The sequence below is a fragment of the Pieris rapae genome, chromosome 3 (genome assembly GCF_905147795.1).
Source record: "Pieris rapae chromosome 3, ilPieRapa1.1, whole genome shotgun sequence".
In the NCBI taxonomy this organism is placed as follows: domain Eukaryota; kingdom Metazoa; phylum Arthropoda; class Insecta; order Lepidoptera; family Pieridae; genus Pieris; species Pieris rapae.
The window spans coordinates 6,584,449-6,601,771 of NC_059511.1; the positions used below are offsets into that span (position 1 = coordinate 6,584,449).

A 17,323-nucleotide genomic window follows, 5' to 3' on the forward strand; every position below is an offset into this window, starting at 1 on the left:
CGAGTATTCATGACTAAGTTAGATATTTGTGGTTGACGTCTGACATATGCACACAGACTATGTAAAAGGAATAACATGTTGTTTTGTTGTGATTTTTAAAAAGATCGGTAATAAAGGTTGGTAATTCATCATATTTGCATTTATAGGAGAGTAAACTTTTCACATAACTACTAAGCTTAGTACTGTGTTCAGGATTTTTTAGACTTAGCCTAGTTCAGATACTTTAGAAAGCTACCCTCCGTGCCACCCTGCTTTGTAACTACATAACACATACATATATTGTATTGTATCGGCACATTATTAACTATTTTGGCCAAACGAAGATTGAAAGTAAGTAACCCGGTTAACCACGTCAATGTAATGTTTCATGTCCGTTAAAAAATTAGCTACAGGGGCGGTTCTGTTATATAATATTTAAAAAATAAAAACATTCGTCCACAATATAAATTTATGTAGCTATTGCATTGAAAAAAAATCATATCGACAATGTCTCGACGTGTCTTTTGCATCAAAATTCGACCATTTCATGAAATAGCCAATTATTATCAGTACTGTCTCAATATGTTTCACCCTTAGATGATTGAGGATCGATTTAGATATTTCTTTGGTAAAGATATCTATATTATTGTAAATAACTAAATCTCACGTCTTTTTCAAATAAACAGAAAAAAAACCTTTATTATAGATAATGATAAGTTTTCAATTTCGATGATGAGTGAGAAATCCTTTAACGGAACTGAAGAAGCTTCGTTTCATCTTGTACACAGGCATAATTGTATGGTTACTATAAAAAGATGCGGACGTGTCGTATAATGACGATGGTATTTCCACACCCTGCAATATTCAAATATATATTATACCATAAAATATATTGCTAAACTTGATTTATTAATGATAAATCGAGCAAATGGGTAAAGACAAACTTTATACGGATAAGTTACGTGTCTGTTGCGTTTGCAGATACAAACGCAAGTAGATACTGTGATACCCAAAACCATTATCACTCGGGATCGTACCCCAAATCGTAAACCAATACCTAACACAGTGTTATATAAGCGGTAAGGCGGACGTAACTAGGTATCAAAATTAAATTATTCTTTGCCTACCGCGAAAGATGTGTTGATATTATACGAGTTAATTGAGCTATTCTTAGTTGGTTGCTTATGAGGTGGTTTGCCTATTTTTATTGCTGACACTTTTGATCTCATTATAAGACACGACACCAAACGCTGCAGTAGCGGCTTCTTTTTTGAGTCGATCAATTCAGATCGTTGGCTTAGGCTTGTACGGTTACTATTGCTGGAGTACAAAGAATATGCAGATGTCCCGAGGTTTGGTGTCACTGACTTCTTGTGACCTGTACAAAATATGCTTAATAATAGTGGTTAATTTATTACTAACTTACACTAATTCATATTAAAATTCCATTCCATAAAAACTTTATGGTAATTTCGATAAATAGAACCACCTACAACTAACTCTGGATGGTTAATACTTGACGGTTTAGTAACTTGGCGAGCAGTATTGGCCTAGTGGCATCAGCAAGGGATTCTCATCTCTAAGGTCGTAGGTTCGATCCCCGGCTGTGCACCAATGGACATTATTTTAAGTGCGGATTTAACATTCTCTCGAACGGTGAAGGAAAACATCGTGAGGATACCGACTTGCCCTAGACCCAAAAAGTTGACGGCTCGTCTGAAACAGGAGGCTGATCACCTACTTATATATTAGCTTGACATATAAATGACCATGTAACAGATAGGTAAATCTGAAGACCAGACCCAGACCAAAAAAAGGTTGAAGAAGGGCTACTGATTTATTTATTTTACGGTGACATGTTTATATTTTTTTTTGAATATGAATGCTAAAAAATTATAAATGTCGTTACTATGCTGTATATCTTTGTTCCCTATAGTGCCTAATAAGATTGCGAAAAAAAAATTTGAATTGATAAAAGTTTTGCATACGTCAAATTTTAGCACCTTTAAAAATAGTATGAATTGAGTTTGAATCCTTTTGTTCCACAAAAATCGAATTATCATTATAACACGCAAGTGACGAATAAGTAACATGCTTCATTAGTGATACGCTAGCATATCGGACCTCCATCGACGAAACGATGTTTCTTGGCTTACTCAATAACTGAGCATTTTGATTTTCCTCTGTTGTCGATTCGCTCAATTCATTTTTCTTTTCAATGTCTATATCCCAGTTAAATGAACATTTAGATTCAATATACTTTTCAGATAACATATCAGAGCTGATGTTTTTAATACTATCAGTTTGCGTCTCCTTGCTTAATCGTAAAACTCTTGGAAATTTAGATTTTATTCTTACTTCTCCAATTGTAACGCTACTATAGTAATTAGCTTTTCTTCTCTCATTGCTAAACTTTTTACATACAGCATTTTGTATCGTTCTCTTAACTTTATTATATTGTTTTCGAGTCAACATTATAGGTTTTTGTTTTGTAAACTGTTCTACTTCTAAAAAAACATTTATATTTCTATTTAGAATAAGATTGGCATCATTTCCACTTTCTACATTTCTATTGTTGTAAATAACATTATTATTCGACTTGGAATGGTTGGAATGGTTTGTACATAATCTGTCGTGCTCTGTGACTCCACAATTTGTTGGTTGACCATCTCCTGTTCTAAGTTTTGTTTTTATTGGAACAATGTCGTTCAATTCATAATATTTTGTTTCGGAGTGCTTTAAATCAGCCTTTGATTTACATTGTAGTTTTGATATCAATTTTTGTGGGAATAGTTTTGCTAAACTGCTACTTAGTTTTACTTTCTTTTTGCTGAAAATCAAATTTAATTCGTAAAAAGAATAGTCACAAACTATGAATTAACAAACAAAGGAACTGAGCTAAGGCTTTAATATTTCAAGTAAAAACCTCGCAAGTATTTAACAATGTACTAGGTATTAAATGTAGTACCATATTATTACTTAATTATGTGTATGTTCATATCATAAGCACAATGTATTTCATTGTTGTACATAAGCCTTAAACCAGCAATGGCCTTTGTATTTTTTTTACTTTTATATGAGTTTTAAAAAATTAAAAAGAAAAAACTTAACCATTCGTTTTCGATGCAGCATTCTTCGCAGTTTTTTACAACAAAGGTTTCCTTAAAAATATTTAAATACTTATAAGAATCTAGTTATAACACAAAATGTCTTTATCAGGTAGGAATAACATTTGAATTTAAATTACTTTATATCTACCTTAGTTTATAAAATAAATAATGTAGGTATATAAATTGGCAAAAAATTAGTGAATCGGTTTTTGGATTTAGAATTTACCTGAGATAGTCGAGAATTTCGTTTCGGCTCGTTTAAGTTTCGCCCCGTTAAAATACCCAACAACTGCCTTATCTCCTTGTCTCTTTCAGAAGGATCTGGAATCACGCACGGGTCACCACGGTAATGCTTAGCCCGTCCTACAAAAGGAGATTTTATTAAATTATTATATTATTATCATCATTTTATTTAAAAACTTTAACAACCTTCATAATTATTTTCAATCGGATTGCTGTTATTTTTTTCTGCCATTTTTTGTTTTGAGTTGCCAGAGCTCGTTCGTCTAAAATGATAATGAAAAGAAATTCGGTTATAACTGTTATTGTAGTGTTTACGACAAAGAAAACGTTCTACCCTACCCATGAAAAACTTCTATACTGTCTCGAACATATAAGTTGGAAGATCTTTTATCTAGATTTTTTTCTGCTTTACTTGGATTCTGAAAGGTATTGAATTTATTCATGTAGTGTAATGTAATTCAAAAATAAAATATGACTAATATGTTAAGGTTAGATATACATATATATTTACAGGAGACCTTGAAATTTTTCCTGAACTCACGGGTGAATTGGCTGAGTATGATAACGATCCAGAAGCAGGGATTTTAGTGTCATCTGTTAAAATTAATAAATTTTCCATAGAGGCAATGTGTGCATTCTTCTTTGATTTAACAGTCTTTCTTACTGAAAAATCTGTATTTTGTCTATCATGTTTAAAAAGTAAATTATAACGTTCGGATTCTCCATCAATATTCACAGTGACCTTTGAAGCTTTATTTTTTGGTGCGGTGTATTTATGTTTCGCTATGGCTCTATTATTTTTAGCTTCTTCAGTTTCCAGTTTATTTATATAATTGTCGACTAAAGCTTTCTTTGCCAAATTTCGATTTGTGTCTAAATTTTTTTGGCCTCCACTTGTTTCCGTATCTTGTCTACTTTGGTATAGTGTTTTGGATAATTTTGCTTTACTTCTTTTACTAAATACGTCTGTTCTAGAGCTTCCAAGAGGAATGTGATTTCTAGTAGAGTTTGAAAAACGATTTGGAGATACACTTTTCGGATTGTTTTTAAACATTTTACTTTTGTTAGGTTCTCTTAGATACTCTTTGTTAATTGAGAATACTTCCTTTGCCGATGCTAGCCTTTGAGATGTTGATTTTTTATCCTTGCTTGATACTTTTTGTTGGACTTCCATTTTTTCCATAGGAGACATTTGTCTTTCTTCAACTCTGACCATATGACCATCACTCCCGCTTTCTTTGGGATACACAGAAATGACGACAATGGGAGTTTGAAATCCTTTAGCAGTTTCGTTTTCCGATTTAAGTATTCCGCCAGTACATACACATTGACTATACTTATTTTTCATGGGCCCGTATCTTTTTTTATTTTCTGAATCTTGAAGTAAATTCACTTGAATGCCTTGGGATTCCATTCTGAAATGAATCAGTGTAAGTACAATGTCTTAAATATAATCACCCATGTGATGACAATATCACGAGATACTATGTTCAATTTCTGAGTCCCTATCGGAAGTTACCTGTTTAATAATTGTAATGATACCTATTATATTACCTTAAGGAATCACTATTGCAAGCAGCAGTCTCGTTGTAAACGTATTCACTTGGACTATAGATTTGAGAGCGGCAGCTATTTTCGAAAACTTTTTAAATTAAATTATGTCAAGATAAATTATATTACATTAGTAAGAACTTATAAAAACAATTTTTCCTCTATTAGCATACTTACGGTTGTTCACTACGTTTGTTCCTTATCGGCTCATCTTGAGTAATATTCGTAAGAACTAAAACATTTCAAACTAATTAATACTTTCGCTATAGGTCTTTGTTATTTTACGTTTCAGAATAGTTTTGTCCTTCTACGATATAATAGGTCAGGAAGAACTTTAAATTGGGATACCTTGTATTATGGTTGATATATAGATAAAAGCACAGTATTGGATTAAATGATAAAATAATAATTCTTAGCGTAAATAATGGAGAAAGGAAAGTGCTGCTCTTTGTCCACTGGCTAATTTTAAGAAATTGTTAATTTTGTTAGTACGTTTCAGGGTACGATGTCATCGTCGCAATTATTGTAAGTGTCGCTACAATAGTTTAAGGAACCGTGCTACATGCATCTCTAATCTCAATAGGATACTCACTTGGTCTATCATCTATCGTAGCAGCACAATTCAACACATATCTGTCGTCATTGGTCAGCCCTAACCTGCCAACAATTTTAACATGGCTTCTGTGTCTACTAACATCGGGAATGCCTGGTTTGTTTGGGCAGTTGACAGTTTTACATTTTCTGAGATCGTCATTAAAATCCTTCTTGCCATCTTTCTTTCTTTTGTCTTTGAAATTATTTTTGTCCATTTTATTAAAATAATATAAGCGTCTCTTATAGAAGTTGTCGCTCTCTGAAGATTTTATTTCAAAAATTTTTTCACGCTTCCTTCCAGAAATCGAACAAACGTTATTAGAGTGTAAGTCGTCGTGATTAGAGCAAGTATTTTTTATTTTCTTTTTTAAGATTTTTTTATTGAAAACCTTAGAAGTCTGCGTCTCAACCGATTTCGGTACTACAGTAATCTTTATAACTGGTTTGCAATTTTTACTATATCTTTTCTTATCATGATTAATGTCGTCGAATGGTAAAATAGTTTCAAGGATATATTTTTCTCGATCTAACACTGAGTATTTTTTCTTAAGTTTCTGAAACAGTTTAATTATTGCATAATTATGTCGACAGTGCAATACGCTACTTTAGTCGCTTTATTTGCGTCCCATTGAAAACATCGATACAATAAGAAATATATTGTAGACTGTAAAGAATTGTAAAACATATTAAACTATCAAGTCTGAATAAACTTATAACAACCTCCTGAGTATTTCGTTTATTGTGAGTCGAAGAATAAGTAGACACATCAATTTCTTTGATATCCTTATAAAATTTTGATGTTTTCTGCTCGTTGACTAAATATTCCTGCTGTTTCTTAACTGGTGGTATCAAATAGTCCAGGGAATCTACATAAATAAAAATAAATAAATGTGTAGTATTGATAAGTATTCGTACACCTAATTAAACTGACCATAAAAACGATAATTAGCATATTTCTCCATTATTAATGAAATGAAAAATCATTATTAACAAAATATATAAAAATGAAAATTATTAATAAAAACTAAAAAATATATCTATTAACACAACATGACATCTTTTTGGCATTAGCGAAAGAGTACAAATGTAATTGTAAAATATTAGAGCCATATAGATTAAAATTTAAACCAAGGACTGTATTATGTGCTACAGTCCTTGGTGTAAATTACCAACACTAAGATATTATGTCACAAATATGACGAGTGGCGAAAGGATAACTCTAGGTATCTGGATCTAACTTTATTTGTTTTAATTTTAAATTAATGCTGTAATAATAAACTACTATTGTAATTAAAAATCTTATAATTGTGTCAGTTTGTGAACAATATAATGTTACTATATCCATCTAAATAGATTTTTATATACTTACCATTTTATTTTTAACGTGATTAATTATCATCTCTCCTCAACAGATATCAAATCAAATCAAAATTTATTTATTCAGTTTAGATGCGACTTAAGGCATGCTTATGAATGTCAAAAACTTTTACAAAATTCGCGAAAGAGCAAAACTACGCCATCCGTTCGCAAGACTACCAGGAGGATAGAATATGCATATACCTTTTATTTAGATTCATTGTATATGACATTCTAATAGTATGTCGAGGTAAACGTACAACTATATACAAGTGTAAGTATGTAGCAACGCTGCTATCGTCAACGTTGAAAGTGGCTATCCATCATCTTCAACATCAAGTAAGTACTGCAATACTATAGGGAACTCGGTATTCATCGAAGATACATTAAAAAGGGTTCGCAAAGCGTTGCATGATCCTTATTGTATACTATATGCCTAATATATGTACTACAATGTAATGCATGTAGGAATTCTTCTTGAATCTCATCTTTTATTGCAAACGACTTCTGTTTTTTTAATAAACTCCACGCTTTGATTACATATTACCCAACCATAGATATAGTAACTATATCAAAAATTATATAACACTAGACTCGTTCAACTTTTTTTAATCGGCCCGGGCCTTCATATTCGAAAACCCCTCTCCCAGATATTATCAGAGAACATACAAAATAAATAACTTTCTGACAGTATGTTTTAAATTGTGCTAAAGTGACATTTTGTAAAAGCGTGTAAATCTGAAACAAAATTTTTTGTGTTAATATATTTTTTTAAATGGCTATGCCTGAAGACAGACTCATAACCCAAATGATCATACCAGTATCGAAAGAATCATATTTTAACACAAACTGGAAGTCAAAGAAGCCTTTATGTCCTTATGATATGCTCTACCACCCTCCGGACTACAACCCAAAATCAGCTAGATCAGATCGCCAGGAGCCCAAAATCATAAAAAAAAATATTTGGGAACAAGTGAGAATACTTATTTTTTAATCAGTTTGATCAGTATTTTCCGACCGCTTTTGTGCCGTGCACCGTGCGCCTTTCTTAAATGGCGAGGCCCCCTATGTAATATACTTACAAAATTGAATGGTTAACTTTAGTATAGGACGATACATAATTAAAAACTAAAATTGAAATTCCAAATAATAATAATAAATTTTCGAAAAGCCCCCTAACAATCAAATTCCTCCCTTTGGGACGTGGGGCACGTTGGGATACAATGATTTAGATTTATGGTAGCGAACGACGCGGAGTCTTGTACGAGTATTTTGTGCCAATGAAATCAGTGATATACGCCTGTCCCTAATTATCGGTCATACTTTATTGCTACCTATCTTTATGGCTCAGTTAAGTATACGTATTTAGAAAAAATCTGAAAAAGGGAAGTCAGTTCACGGACTACAAAGATACTATCAAGTACTCTATCTATCTACTACTCAACCGAAGGACGAAGAAAGTCGGTGCCATGCAATTCAAATTAATACATAAAGCCATCTTACCTTAGCATGCATAAGTATTACAATTTAAATAATGATTAAGGACTACCATTGCCGCTTTAAATTTATTGGCCAAATCTGGTTAATAGTTTTTAGCTTTTCAGGAAAAGAAGAAAATTATACCCACAACTACTCACTTCCAGTTAGGACGCCCAACAATTAAAATTGCCGACATCCCTACAAAACAATTTGTAAGATCACAAGGTAACAAAAACTCTTAAGCTTTTGGCGACATAAAAAGGTTGCTGACGCTTGCTACTTTAAAAATAATTATTTTTTCAGTTAAAAATGAGAACCCGCACATGCGAATCGATGGTTTATTGCAATGGGCCGTGTTGCTGATCGAAGGAAAACCTAGCTTATGCGATCAATAAAGTACTATTTCAAACTATAATTTAATTTTATGTAATCTCGTATTTAATGTTTTCCTTATTCGAACTACGAATGTTTATTTTATACTATATTTAGCATCAAAATATTTGATTGATCTACCATCCGCCAATCTCAAGTACAAATTAAGATTTTTTTGATTATATATATTTTATTTATTATAAGGTAGGCTAAATAACATCGTCACAGTGAGTACTTGAAGCGGAGCATAATGGAGCAAAATGAAAAAGTTCAAGTACCTATTAGTATTACCGAAAGGTTCTTGTCAAGGTTTACTCACTATGAACTATGGTACTCAATTTGACATTATGGAAATCAATTTAGTTCTAAAAAAATTAATAATTGATTCAAATCATGTATATTAAATTCTTTCGTAAAGGGAATTTTTCATAATCATGTGATCCAAATAAATACGCTTTCTAAAAAATAATCATTGACCGAAGAAAAGAATCTGTCTCACAGCTAATTCCATTTGCCATACAAATATGGAATATCAAATGTCCTTTTTGATTGGCAGCTCATTTTACCCTATAGATCTCAATTCCGAATCAGTCAAAAATAGAATATCCAGTGTGCGAAATGTGTTTTTTTATAATATATATACTAAAACATAGAAGCCCGAACCAAAATATCTTAATTGCTATACACCCAAAATATTTTTCATTAATGATCTTATAAATTAGGACAGGCTTAAGAATATTTAATTAGTGAGAAATGACGATGTTATTTACGTGCTACGTCAAATATAGAATATTTTTAGATTAAGATTCGGTTCTAAGAATAAAAGCGAAAGTAAAAACATTTAAGAATTGTAAGTTCTGACAGAAGTGATGAAATCTAGACAAACCAATGCTGTATAACTAGAATGCTGCGATCCTCCTTCAAAATTAAGAAGGCAATTTCTAAGTGCTCGATTCTTGTTCAAATCAATGCACTTTTCTAACCATCCTCTACATGAAAAACTGCATGAATTAAACAATTTTATTCTTACATCCCGTTACTGGTGTCATAAATCATTACCATGTCTAATAATAAGTTATCGTAAATTTTTAAATCTCCATCATTATCCATATTTATGACACAGTTCAATTCTTTAATTCTAGCTCCGGATATAAGATATACTATAGGCGTCTGTAAGCAAGATACTCTGGAGATAAATATTCGTTTTAATAGTACCGTAGTACAGTAAGGAACAAAATTGGAATAGCTGTGATTATATTTTTACAGGTGCCTCTAAAATAACTGTCGATGATTATGTTGGATTTGGTCTAGTTCATTGGCAACATAAAATAATACAAAAGATTAAACTTCCTCCTGAATCCTCGGTTTTTACTTGAGAGTATTTTCTCTTTCAAAAGCTTTAGTACTAATTATTATTTTATTGAAATATAGAAGAACAGTTATATTCTCAGACTCAAAAAGTGCACTACACACTATTGAAAAGTTTCCTTTTCAAACGAAACTTTGTTATCCTATTTTTTGCGAATATGTAAGCTTTAGCTCTAAAGAAGTTACGCCATTATCTTTGCATGGCTTCCAAGTCACTGTGGTATCAAAGGAAATGATAAAGCCGGAATAATATGTTTATAGCTTCCTTGGCATTATTCCATACATGAATAACTGTCATGATTTAGCTGCCCTTCCCGAAACCCATCTTTGAGAGTCATGAAATAGTGTTGGGTTGAAAAGCAGCTAGTTCAAAAGCAAACATGCTGAAAGTCAACCCAATTGTCACTTCTATCATTTCCAGAATGCGTTTAGGACATGTATGTACACCTCATCATTTAGCAAGGATTCGTATTGTTGAGAGTAATGTTTGTGAGTGTGGAGACGATATTGGTGACCTCGACCATTTCTTATATTATATATGTTTCTTTATTTTTTCTCCCGTTTAGTTTTCCTACATTTTACATAAAACTGGTACAAACACAAAGAATCCTCCATTTTTCCAATTTAGAAGATGATTTTGTAAGTGTGTTATATAACAATGACTACTTAAATGATTATAACAGAAATGAAAATATGAATATACCTATAGGTAATTAATCAATTTTAATTTTTAATTTTACCAATTATTTCTCTGACAAAATATAATATTTAAGTATTCGGCCGAATATAATAAAAGCAGCCGAATACCGAATAGTAACCGAATATTCATTGCATGTCTAATAAAAACATTGTAAACAAATTTAATGTTAATACTTTATTATGTAATACAAACTTATGGTTATATTGGGTTTATGATTGTTAAGAAGATTATGTTGCATACATGAAAAATTCATATCAAACTTAATATTATATGACAATGTATTTTTAAACAGTCACTTTTAAAGGAATGATAATTTAAATACTTTTTAAATGCTCAAATACATAAAGTACAGTCTAATAGTTCTTACCATATTCTTATCTAAAAGGATAAAATACATGACAAGATCATTGTTTTGCCTAAAATCCTTTCAAAGACATACCTACTACAATGTTAGCACCGCAATGTACTAAGAGATTAATAGAATAATTCATAAAAGTAATGTTATGCTTAAACAAGCTATTTCGGATAACATATAATAAATCCATAATTAGGTAACAGCAGAAGATAAGTAATAATAAATTGCTACACATCTGCCAAGTTTATTGTTCATCCTTATCTTTGGCTCCATGCTTTAAAATGCGTGTAAACTCCACATAGTCAAACAAGCCATCACGTATTGGTGCCTCACGTAACATTTCATCAACATCATCATCAGTAAAACGGTCCCCCATAGTAGTCAGCAATTCCCTTAGACGATCCTCCTGTATCACTCCTAAATTCTCTTCATCAAAACAGCTGCAACATAAATTTTGTAAATATTCACTGTAATATGTGAAGGAATAAAAAGTTATACATATAATATTATGAAAATAATATATAACATATTAATTAAATATATTCAGCATAATATTTAAATAAACATAGTTAATTACCCAAAAGCATTTTTTATGACGTCTTCAGGATCGGTGCCTTGCAAACGTTCACCAAATAGAGTGAGGAACATGGTGAAGTTAATTGGTCCTGGAGCTTCATTCATCATGCCTTCCAAGTATTCTTCAGTAGGATTTTTACCTGAATGAGGTACATATGTGTAATCACAAATTATTCACTATATTAAAATTTTTTTTACTTTGTAATAAATATCTAGTATGAATATTCTTACAATACAATAAAAAGAACAATGATACTTAATATGTTATTGTTCTTTAGCAAAACAGTATTATCAAGTAATTAATGTAAGTACCTGGTACACTATATTTATATTAATTTTAAATTAATCTAATTTATATACTTTGTTATATCACTCACCTAATGACGCCAACATGTCATGAAGATCATCTTTGTCTACAAACCCATCACGGTTTTGATCAACCATGTTAAAAGCCTCCTTGAACTCCAATATTTGAGCCTGATCAAACATAGCAAAGACATTGGAAGTGGCACGCTGTGCACGCTTCTTGTTGGTACCTCGACGTCCAGCTGTTTTACGCGACGACATTTTGTTGTTTAGCTACAATAGAACTTTCATTAGGTTGATGTTAAGAAGCATCACTAAATATAAAAGAAATAACAAAGGGAACCTTTTATAACTAAATGTTAAATTAACGAGTACAAAAAACGATAAACTCAAGGCACGTCACGTTCAAACAACGTCCGTTTACGAAAAATATTATGACTCACAACACATTCTATACTAAAATTACCCAGCGAAGTAGGACACAGTTCTGATGTCACAATCAGAAACACTTTATAATTCCGTAAAAGGCAATGAATTTATAGCAGTCAAGGATAAATTAAACCATATATGTACCCAGTACGGTTTGAATACACTACAGTTAAAATTCATTCCAAATGCTGTATTTACCTGATTTGAGTACTGAAGTATAAATCCAACGAATTTATTACCTTTTGATAAAAACTTAAAACACCTGGTCACAGCAATAAAAATTTTACGAAATTATTAAGATCTTCGGACTAACAGTAGAAATAAATAATAAAGTGATACGATCAAGCTTAGTTATAAGTTAGAACCAGATTCAGTATTCGTCATTATCCATACGTACAGATAACAGATTCATTCCATACAATAAAAATAATTTACCACAGACATCAAACCGCTGTTCACTGACAAACTAAAGTGTACTGTGTAGTACTAAAGAGAAGATCTCGTGTAAAGTTAAAGCAATTTTACTCAACTATTAACATTATTTACAATACGTGTAGGTGTGAGGGAATGCGGTACCTAATTTACACTCGTATAACAGCATAAAGTATATAGTGTAGATTCTCCTAGTCTAAAGATAAACATCAAACTCAAGTGTCAACTTTTTTTGTCATCCCTAATCACCAAAAAATTCCAAACCAAAACATGAAGATATCTTTTTTTCTATAATTAGGTGCATTCTATATTCTCTATTTGTGACCTACAGGTTGTAATAATGTAAGATATATAGATAACTAGTATATTTTAACAGTGATGGGCTATATTCAAAAGCTTAGTCAAAATAAATCAAGGTTAGTCTACAGCTTTTTCCGAATGTTTGGAACATCGCCGCAAATCTTAACAAGCCACTATGATGCATTGGGGATCACACCAAACGCTACCCAGCGAGATATTAAATCTGCTTACTATAAATTGTCGAAACTGTACCATCCTGACCTGTCTACCGTAAGTTAACTAATTAAGACGCATCTCGTTACATCATAACATACTTACATTCAATGTTTATTTTTAAAGGATGAAGAGTCAGCTAAAAAGTTTAGAGCCATCACTGAAGCCTATGAAGTTCTAGGAAATATAAATCTTAAGAAAATGTATGATAAAGGTATTTCAAATATAATTCCTTATCAATAATATTCATAATGTCATTAGCATTGTTTTTGCACATTAGTATCTAATAATATTGATAAATGGTTAACTATGTTGTTAGTACTTACTACACTACTTGTAAAATAATAAAAAAGTTTATTCTTTTAAGGATTAATGGTTGGAAGAGATAATTATTCCAGGATGCAGTATAAACCTGATGTTGAACCAACAGATCCTACTTTAAAGTTCTACAAGTCTAGAACAACACGCCATATAACACCAACGATTGATGGCAAGACACCTATATATGACTTTGATGCATGGTATATCCTCATCTTGTAAACCTAGCATAATAGTACTTTGTATACAATTTTAATTCTTTAGACAGTTTATACAATCAACGTGAGGTAGTCAATATTGAATCATTTATAAATGTAAAACATATCTATGTTAATTAACACAATGTTTATGCTTTTAGGTCTAAAGAACATTATGGAGAAATATTTAAAAAAAATCAGCGTGCAAAAAATATTATTAGGACAAAAAGAGAAAATGCTGATTTGCATTCACAAGCACGTCACCAGGAATCACTTGTTTATTTTATCTCAGCTGTTGGTTTTATTTTTATTGCTTTTGTAGCTTATGGCACCACAGATTATGATGAAAACAAAATAGAAAAGGTTAAAGTTGAATCAAAAAGTGTTTAAAAGTTAATTACAACAATTCATGTGATATTTTAGTCATAGTAAAATTTGTCTTATATTAATTTAATATATATAGACATGTCATGTAAATACCTCATAAATTAGAATACCTATTTTGTTTAAATAAAATGGGATTTTAATATTTGTATTTAATTTCTTCTATGTTCTTCTCTTAATAGATAAAACAATTTATAATTGTAATAAATTTGTAGCTACAATGTTAGAATCATTATATATAACAATTACTTACATAATTAAAATTTATTTATTTTCATCAGATATACTTTCCTTAACTATGAATTGAGTAAATGATTGACTATTTACAAGCACCAATATCAAATGGACAGTTATAAAATTACATTTACACTGTAAACTTGAGCTGGAAACAGTGAACATAAATATAGTTTTTGCTAATAAAGAATAAAGTGCATTCTAATTTAAAAATTTGTGACAATTAGAAAATTATGTATTTTCTTGGATGCATTTATACAGTGTATTAATATTTGCATAAATATGGCCACATGGTTGTTTTTTTTTACCTAATCCAATTCGTTCTGTATAGTTTGTAGCTTATTAACTTGTAGCTTAAAGCTCAAAAATGGTTACCATACATGCCAGGCATAGGCATATTCAAGGGACCCATTGGATAAGGGACACTTGGTACGCCTTGTGTACCATAGCTTGGATACGGTAAATAAGGTTTTGATACATCATTACTGTAAGAACTCTGACCAGACCGCAGTAAGTCACTCATCTTTTCTGCTTTGAATTTCCTTAAATGCATTGACTTTCGAATTGGTTCAAAGTCTTCAAGAAATTTGTCAACATCAATCTTGCCTGTTAGGAAGTCTGATGCAATATTTTCTGACTGTTCCTCAGTTTCTGCTGCAGCTGTTTGTAATAATGCCAGTGTGGTATCAGGTGAAATTCCAGCAGATTTTGTTTCTAGGAAATAATTAGAAAAGGAACTTTTGTTTAGTATTATCATAAATTAGGTTACACATACAAATTGTCAAGTATACTAATTGAATCTAAAGAACAATGAAAATACAATATAGACTAGAAAAAACTTACTATATTCATCAAGTAATTCCTGAATCCGGCTACAAAGATTTTCTCCAATTTCAGACTTCTCTTGAACCTCTGCTTTTAGTCCTTCTAGTTCTGGTTCTTTACTTAAGTTGTATTCGGCTATAGATCTGTTACTAACTATTATGGTTTCCTTTTCCGTATCCCAATCTTTAATCTAAAAGAGCAATCCATTTAATTTTCTTCATAGTTAGTTAATACCGGAAATTTTATTCCTATAAATGATTCATTGAAATTCATGAACCTAAATGTTTACAAAAGACTCTTACCTGTTTCACATCTTTGAGTACTACATCAAACTTTGCATCATCGTTTAGCATTTCTTTAAGCTCATCAGAGTTTAAATGGGACAATAGACCCATTGCTGAGGGGTAGTCCGGTTGAATCATCTTTCTTACCTTACGAGATACAAAGTATATTTTCCTAGTTATAACAATTACTTTGTAACAAGACCCAGACCCAGGTTGTTATGTTTTCTATGAAATCTGTGTATATTTCAGAAATATTACAAAGAAAATTAATGAAAGTCAGAGCTAGAGATTAAGATTAATTATTATATACAATAAAAACACAAATTGCACTTTTTGGTAATTTCATTTCAGGCACAGTATAAAAACACTAACAGGCAACAGCTATCTGACTAGTCTTTACATTTGTTATAAAGGCTAGAGCAAAATATTATATATTAATCTATGAAACTCGAATAGCACAGAATAAAAATGGCATCCACAGAAAAAAAACGGTGTAAAATTAGAAATGCCACTACGCTACGAAGCGGATACCAAGGATGTCGTGGTTCATGTTACAGTCTTCCTCGCGAGGGTGATGCCTAAGCTCGTTCGGGGCATATGCCCCCTTCGGGTGGTGTATGGGTTCGCACCATGCTGATACAGGGCGGTACTGGGGCGGGCCAATCCGGTGACGTGGGGTCAAGGAGTAATCTCAACTTGACTCTGGTGTCCTAGTCTACGTCATGGCACGTCCTGGACCAGGAACCGTAGAGGCGGCGGCAGCATATCTTGGCCGAAGGCGATCGCCTGTGTCTTGGTCGGGTTGGCGGCAAGTCTCCATTTGTCCAACCACTCTGGCAGGAGGCTCAGAGCGCGCTGGAGCTTCGCCCCCGTGTGCTTCGTATTTAGCGATGTGGCCACGTACGCCGTGTCGTCGGCGTAGAGGGCCAGGGCACTTGGGCATGAGACGTCATCGGTGTATGTGGCGTAGAGCAAAGGCAAGAGCACGCTGCTTTGCGGGACGCCTGCCGTGATAGGTCGCGGTCTCGACGTAATTTCTTCCGTCGCAGCGAAAATCGTGCGGTCGGTGAGAAAAGCGCGGAGCACGGCGACTATGCGGCGGGGCAGTGGAGACTCGGCGAGTTTCAGCACAAGGCCGTTGTGCCAGATATGGTCGAAGGACTTCTCCATATCCAGCATTACGGTGGCGGCCCTATTCCTCTTATTTAGGGCTGTGGCTGCAGTGTAGAGCATCGTCGTCAACTGCAGCGTGGTGCTGTGCTCGCTGCGGAAGCTGAACTGTTCGGGCTTCGGCTGCAGGTACTGTTGGATCAGCCTCTCGAACAGCTTCGACTGCATCGAGAGCAAGATGATACTCCGGTAGCTCTCGGATCGGGTAAGATCCTTCCCCTTTATCCAGGCTTCGGCAGTAGGATCACCTTGCCCTCTTTCCAGGCCTTCGGGAAGCGCCTGGTGAGTGATACCGTCCGATTCTGGGGACTTCCTGGGTGGCAGTCGCAGTGCGGATACCAAGGATAAAATTTTACTTAAAAGAAAAGGGATTATTAATATTTTATTTATTTATAGCAATAGTTTTAATTTCATACCCGATTCAAGTAAAAATGATTAGAGTTTATCTTTCTTCTTCGTGTTATATTTTTAAGATATAGCTTCATAATCTGTGGCTGTATATATTTTTTTATAATAAAGTATGACTTAAAGGTCTAGGTTACCAGGTC

The 17,323-nt window shown here is 32.7% G+C and overlaps 5 protein-coding genes across 9 annotated transcripts; 2 read left to right on the top strand and 3 right to left on the bottom strand.

Annotated features, from left to right (window-relative positions):
- Positions 1-692: 692 nt before the first annotated feature.
- Positions 693-5,800, bottom strand: LOC110993188 (transcription factor stalky-like). Of its 3 annotated transcripts, XM_045634734.1 has the most exons (9): positions 5,476-5,800; positions 5,061-5,115; positions 3,874-4,747; positions 3,672-3,751; positions 3,519-3,595; positions 3,316-3,452; positions 3,091-3,140; positions 1,983-2,809; positions 1,033-1,357 (listed from the first exon to the last, which is right to left on the bottom strand). In XM_045634734.1, the coding sequence occupies exons 1-9, from the start codon at positions 5,690-5,692 to the stop codon at positions 1,092-1,094; spliced, it is 2,583 nt and encodes an 860-aa protein (XP_045490690.1). In that variant the 5' UTR covers positions 5,693-5,800; the 3' UTR covers positions 1,033-1,091. The 3 variants fall into 3 exon arrangements, with proteins under 3 accessions (XP_045490691.1, XP_045490690.1, XP_045490692.1); XM_045634735.1 differs by lacking the exons at positions 5,061-5,115; positions 5,476-5,800 and adding an exon at positions 693-834 and having other exon boundaries at positions 1,107-1,357; positions 3,874-4,779; XM_045634736.1 differs by lacking the exons at positions 1,033-1,357; positions 3,091-3,140 and having other exon boundaries at positions 2,728-2,809.
- A 1,743-nt stretch (positions 5,801-7,543) lies between these two features.
- LOC110993336 lies at positions 7,544-8,707 on the top strand. The gene is made up of 3 exons (XM_022259551.2): positions 7,544-7,806; positions 8,438-8,537; positions 8,616-8,707. Exons 1-3 carry the CDS (start codon positions 7,609-7,611, stop codon positions 8,705-8,707), a joined length of 390 nt encoding a protein of 129 aa, XP_022115243.2. The 5' UTR covers positions 7,544-7,608.
- Positions 8,708-10,907: 2,200 nt separating this feature from the next.
- On the bottom strand, positions 10,908-12,811 carry LOC110993148 (myosin regulatory light chain sqh). 3 transcript variants are annotated; one of them, XM_022259279.2, is made up of 4 exons: positions 12,658-12,811; positions 12,061-12,262; positions 11,685-11,823; positions 10,908-11,547 (listed from the first exon to the last, which is right to left on the bottom strand). In XM_022259279.2, exons 2-4 carry the CDS (start codon positions 12,248-12,250, stop codon positions 11,352-11,354), a joined length of 525 nt encoding a protein of 174 aa, XP_022114971.1. In that variant the 5' UTR covers positions 12,251-12,262; positions 12,658-12,811; the 3' UTR covers positions 10,908-11,351. The 3 variants fall into 3 exon arrangements, with proteins under 3 accessions (XP_022114971.1, XP_022114970.1, XP_022114972.1); XM_022259278.2 differs by having other exon boundaries at positions 12,617-12,808; XM_022259280.2 differs by lacking the exon at positions 12,658-12,811 and adding an exon at positions 12,333-12,484.
- An 82-nt stretch (positions 12,812-12,893) lies between these two features.
- LOC110993146 (dnaJ homolog subfamily C member 30, mitochondrial) lies at positions 12,894-14,405 on the top strand. The gene is made up of 4 exons (XM_022259276.2): positions 12,894-13,420; positions 13,490-13,577; positions 13,731-13,884; positions 14,040-14,405. Exons 1-4 carry the CDS (start codon positions 13,229-13,231, stop codon positions 14,266-14,268), a joined length of 663 nt encoding a protein of 220 aa, XP_022114968.1. The 5' UTR covers positions 12,894-13,228; the 3' UTR covers positions 14,269-14,405.
- Positions 14,406-14,507: 102 nt separating this feature from the next.
- On the bottom strand, positions 14,508-16,004 carry LOC110993147 (vacuolar protein sorting-associated protein 37B). Its single transcript, XM_022259277.2, has 3 exons — positions 15,624-16,004; positions 15,340-15,511; positions 14,508-15,210 (listed from the first exon to the last, which is right to left on the bottom strand). The coding sequence occupies exons 1-3, from the start codon at positions 15,741-15,743 to the stop codon at positions 14,858-14,860; spliced, it is 645 nt and encodes a 214-aa protein (XP_022114969.1). The 5' UTR covers positions 15,744-16,004; the 3' UTR covers positions 14,508-14,857.
- Between the last annotated feature and the right edge of the window lie 1,319 nt (positions 16,005-17,323).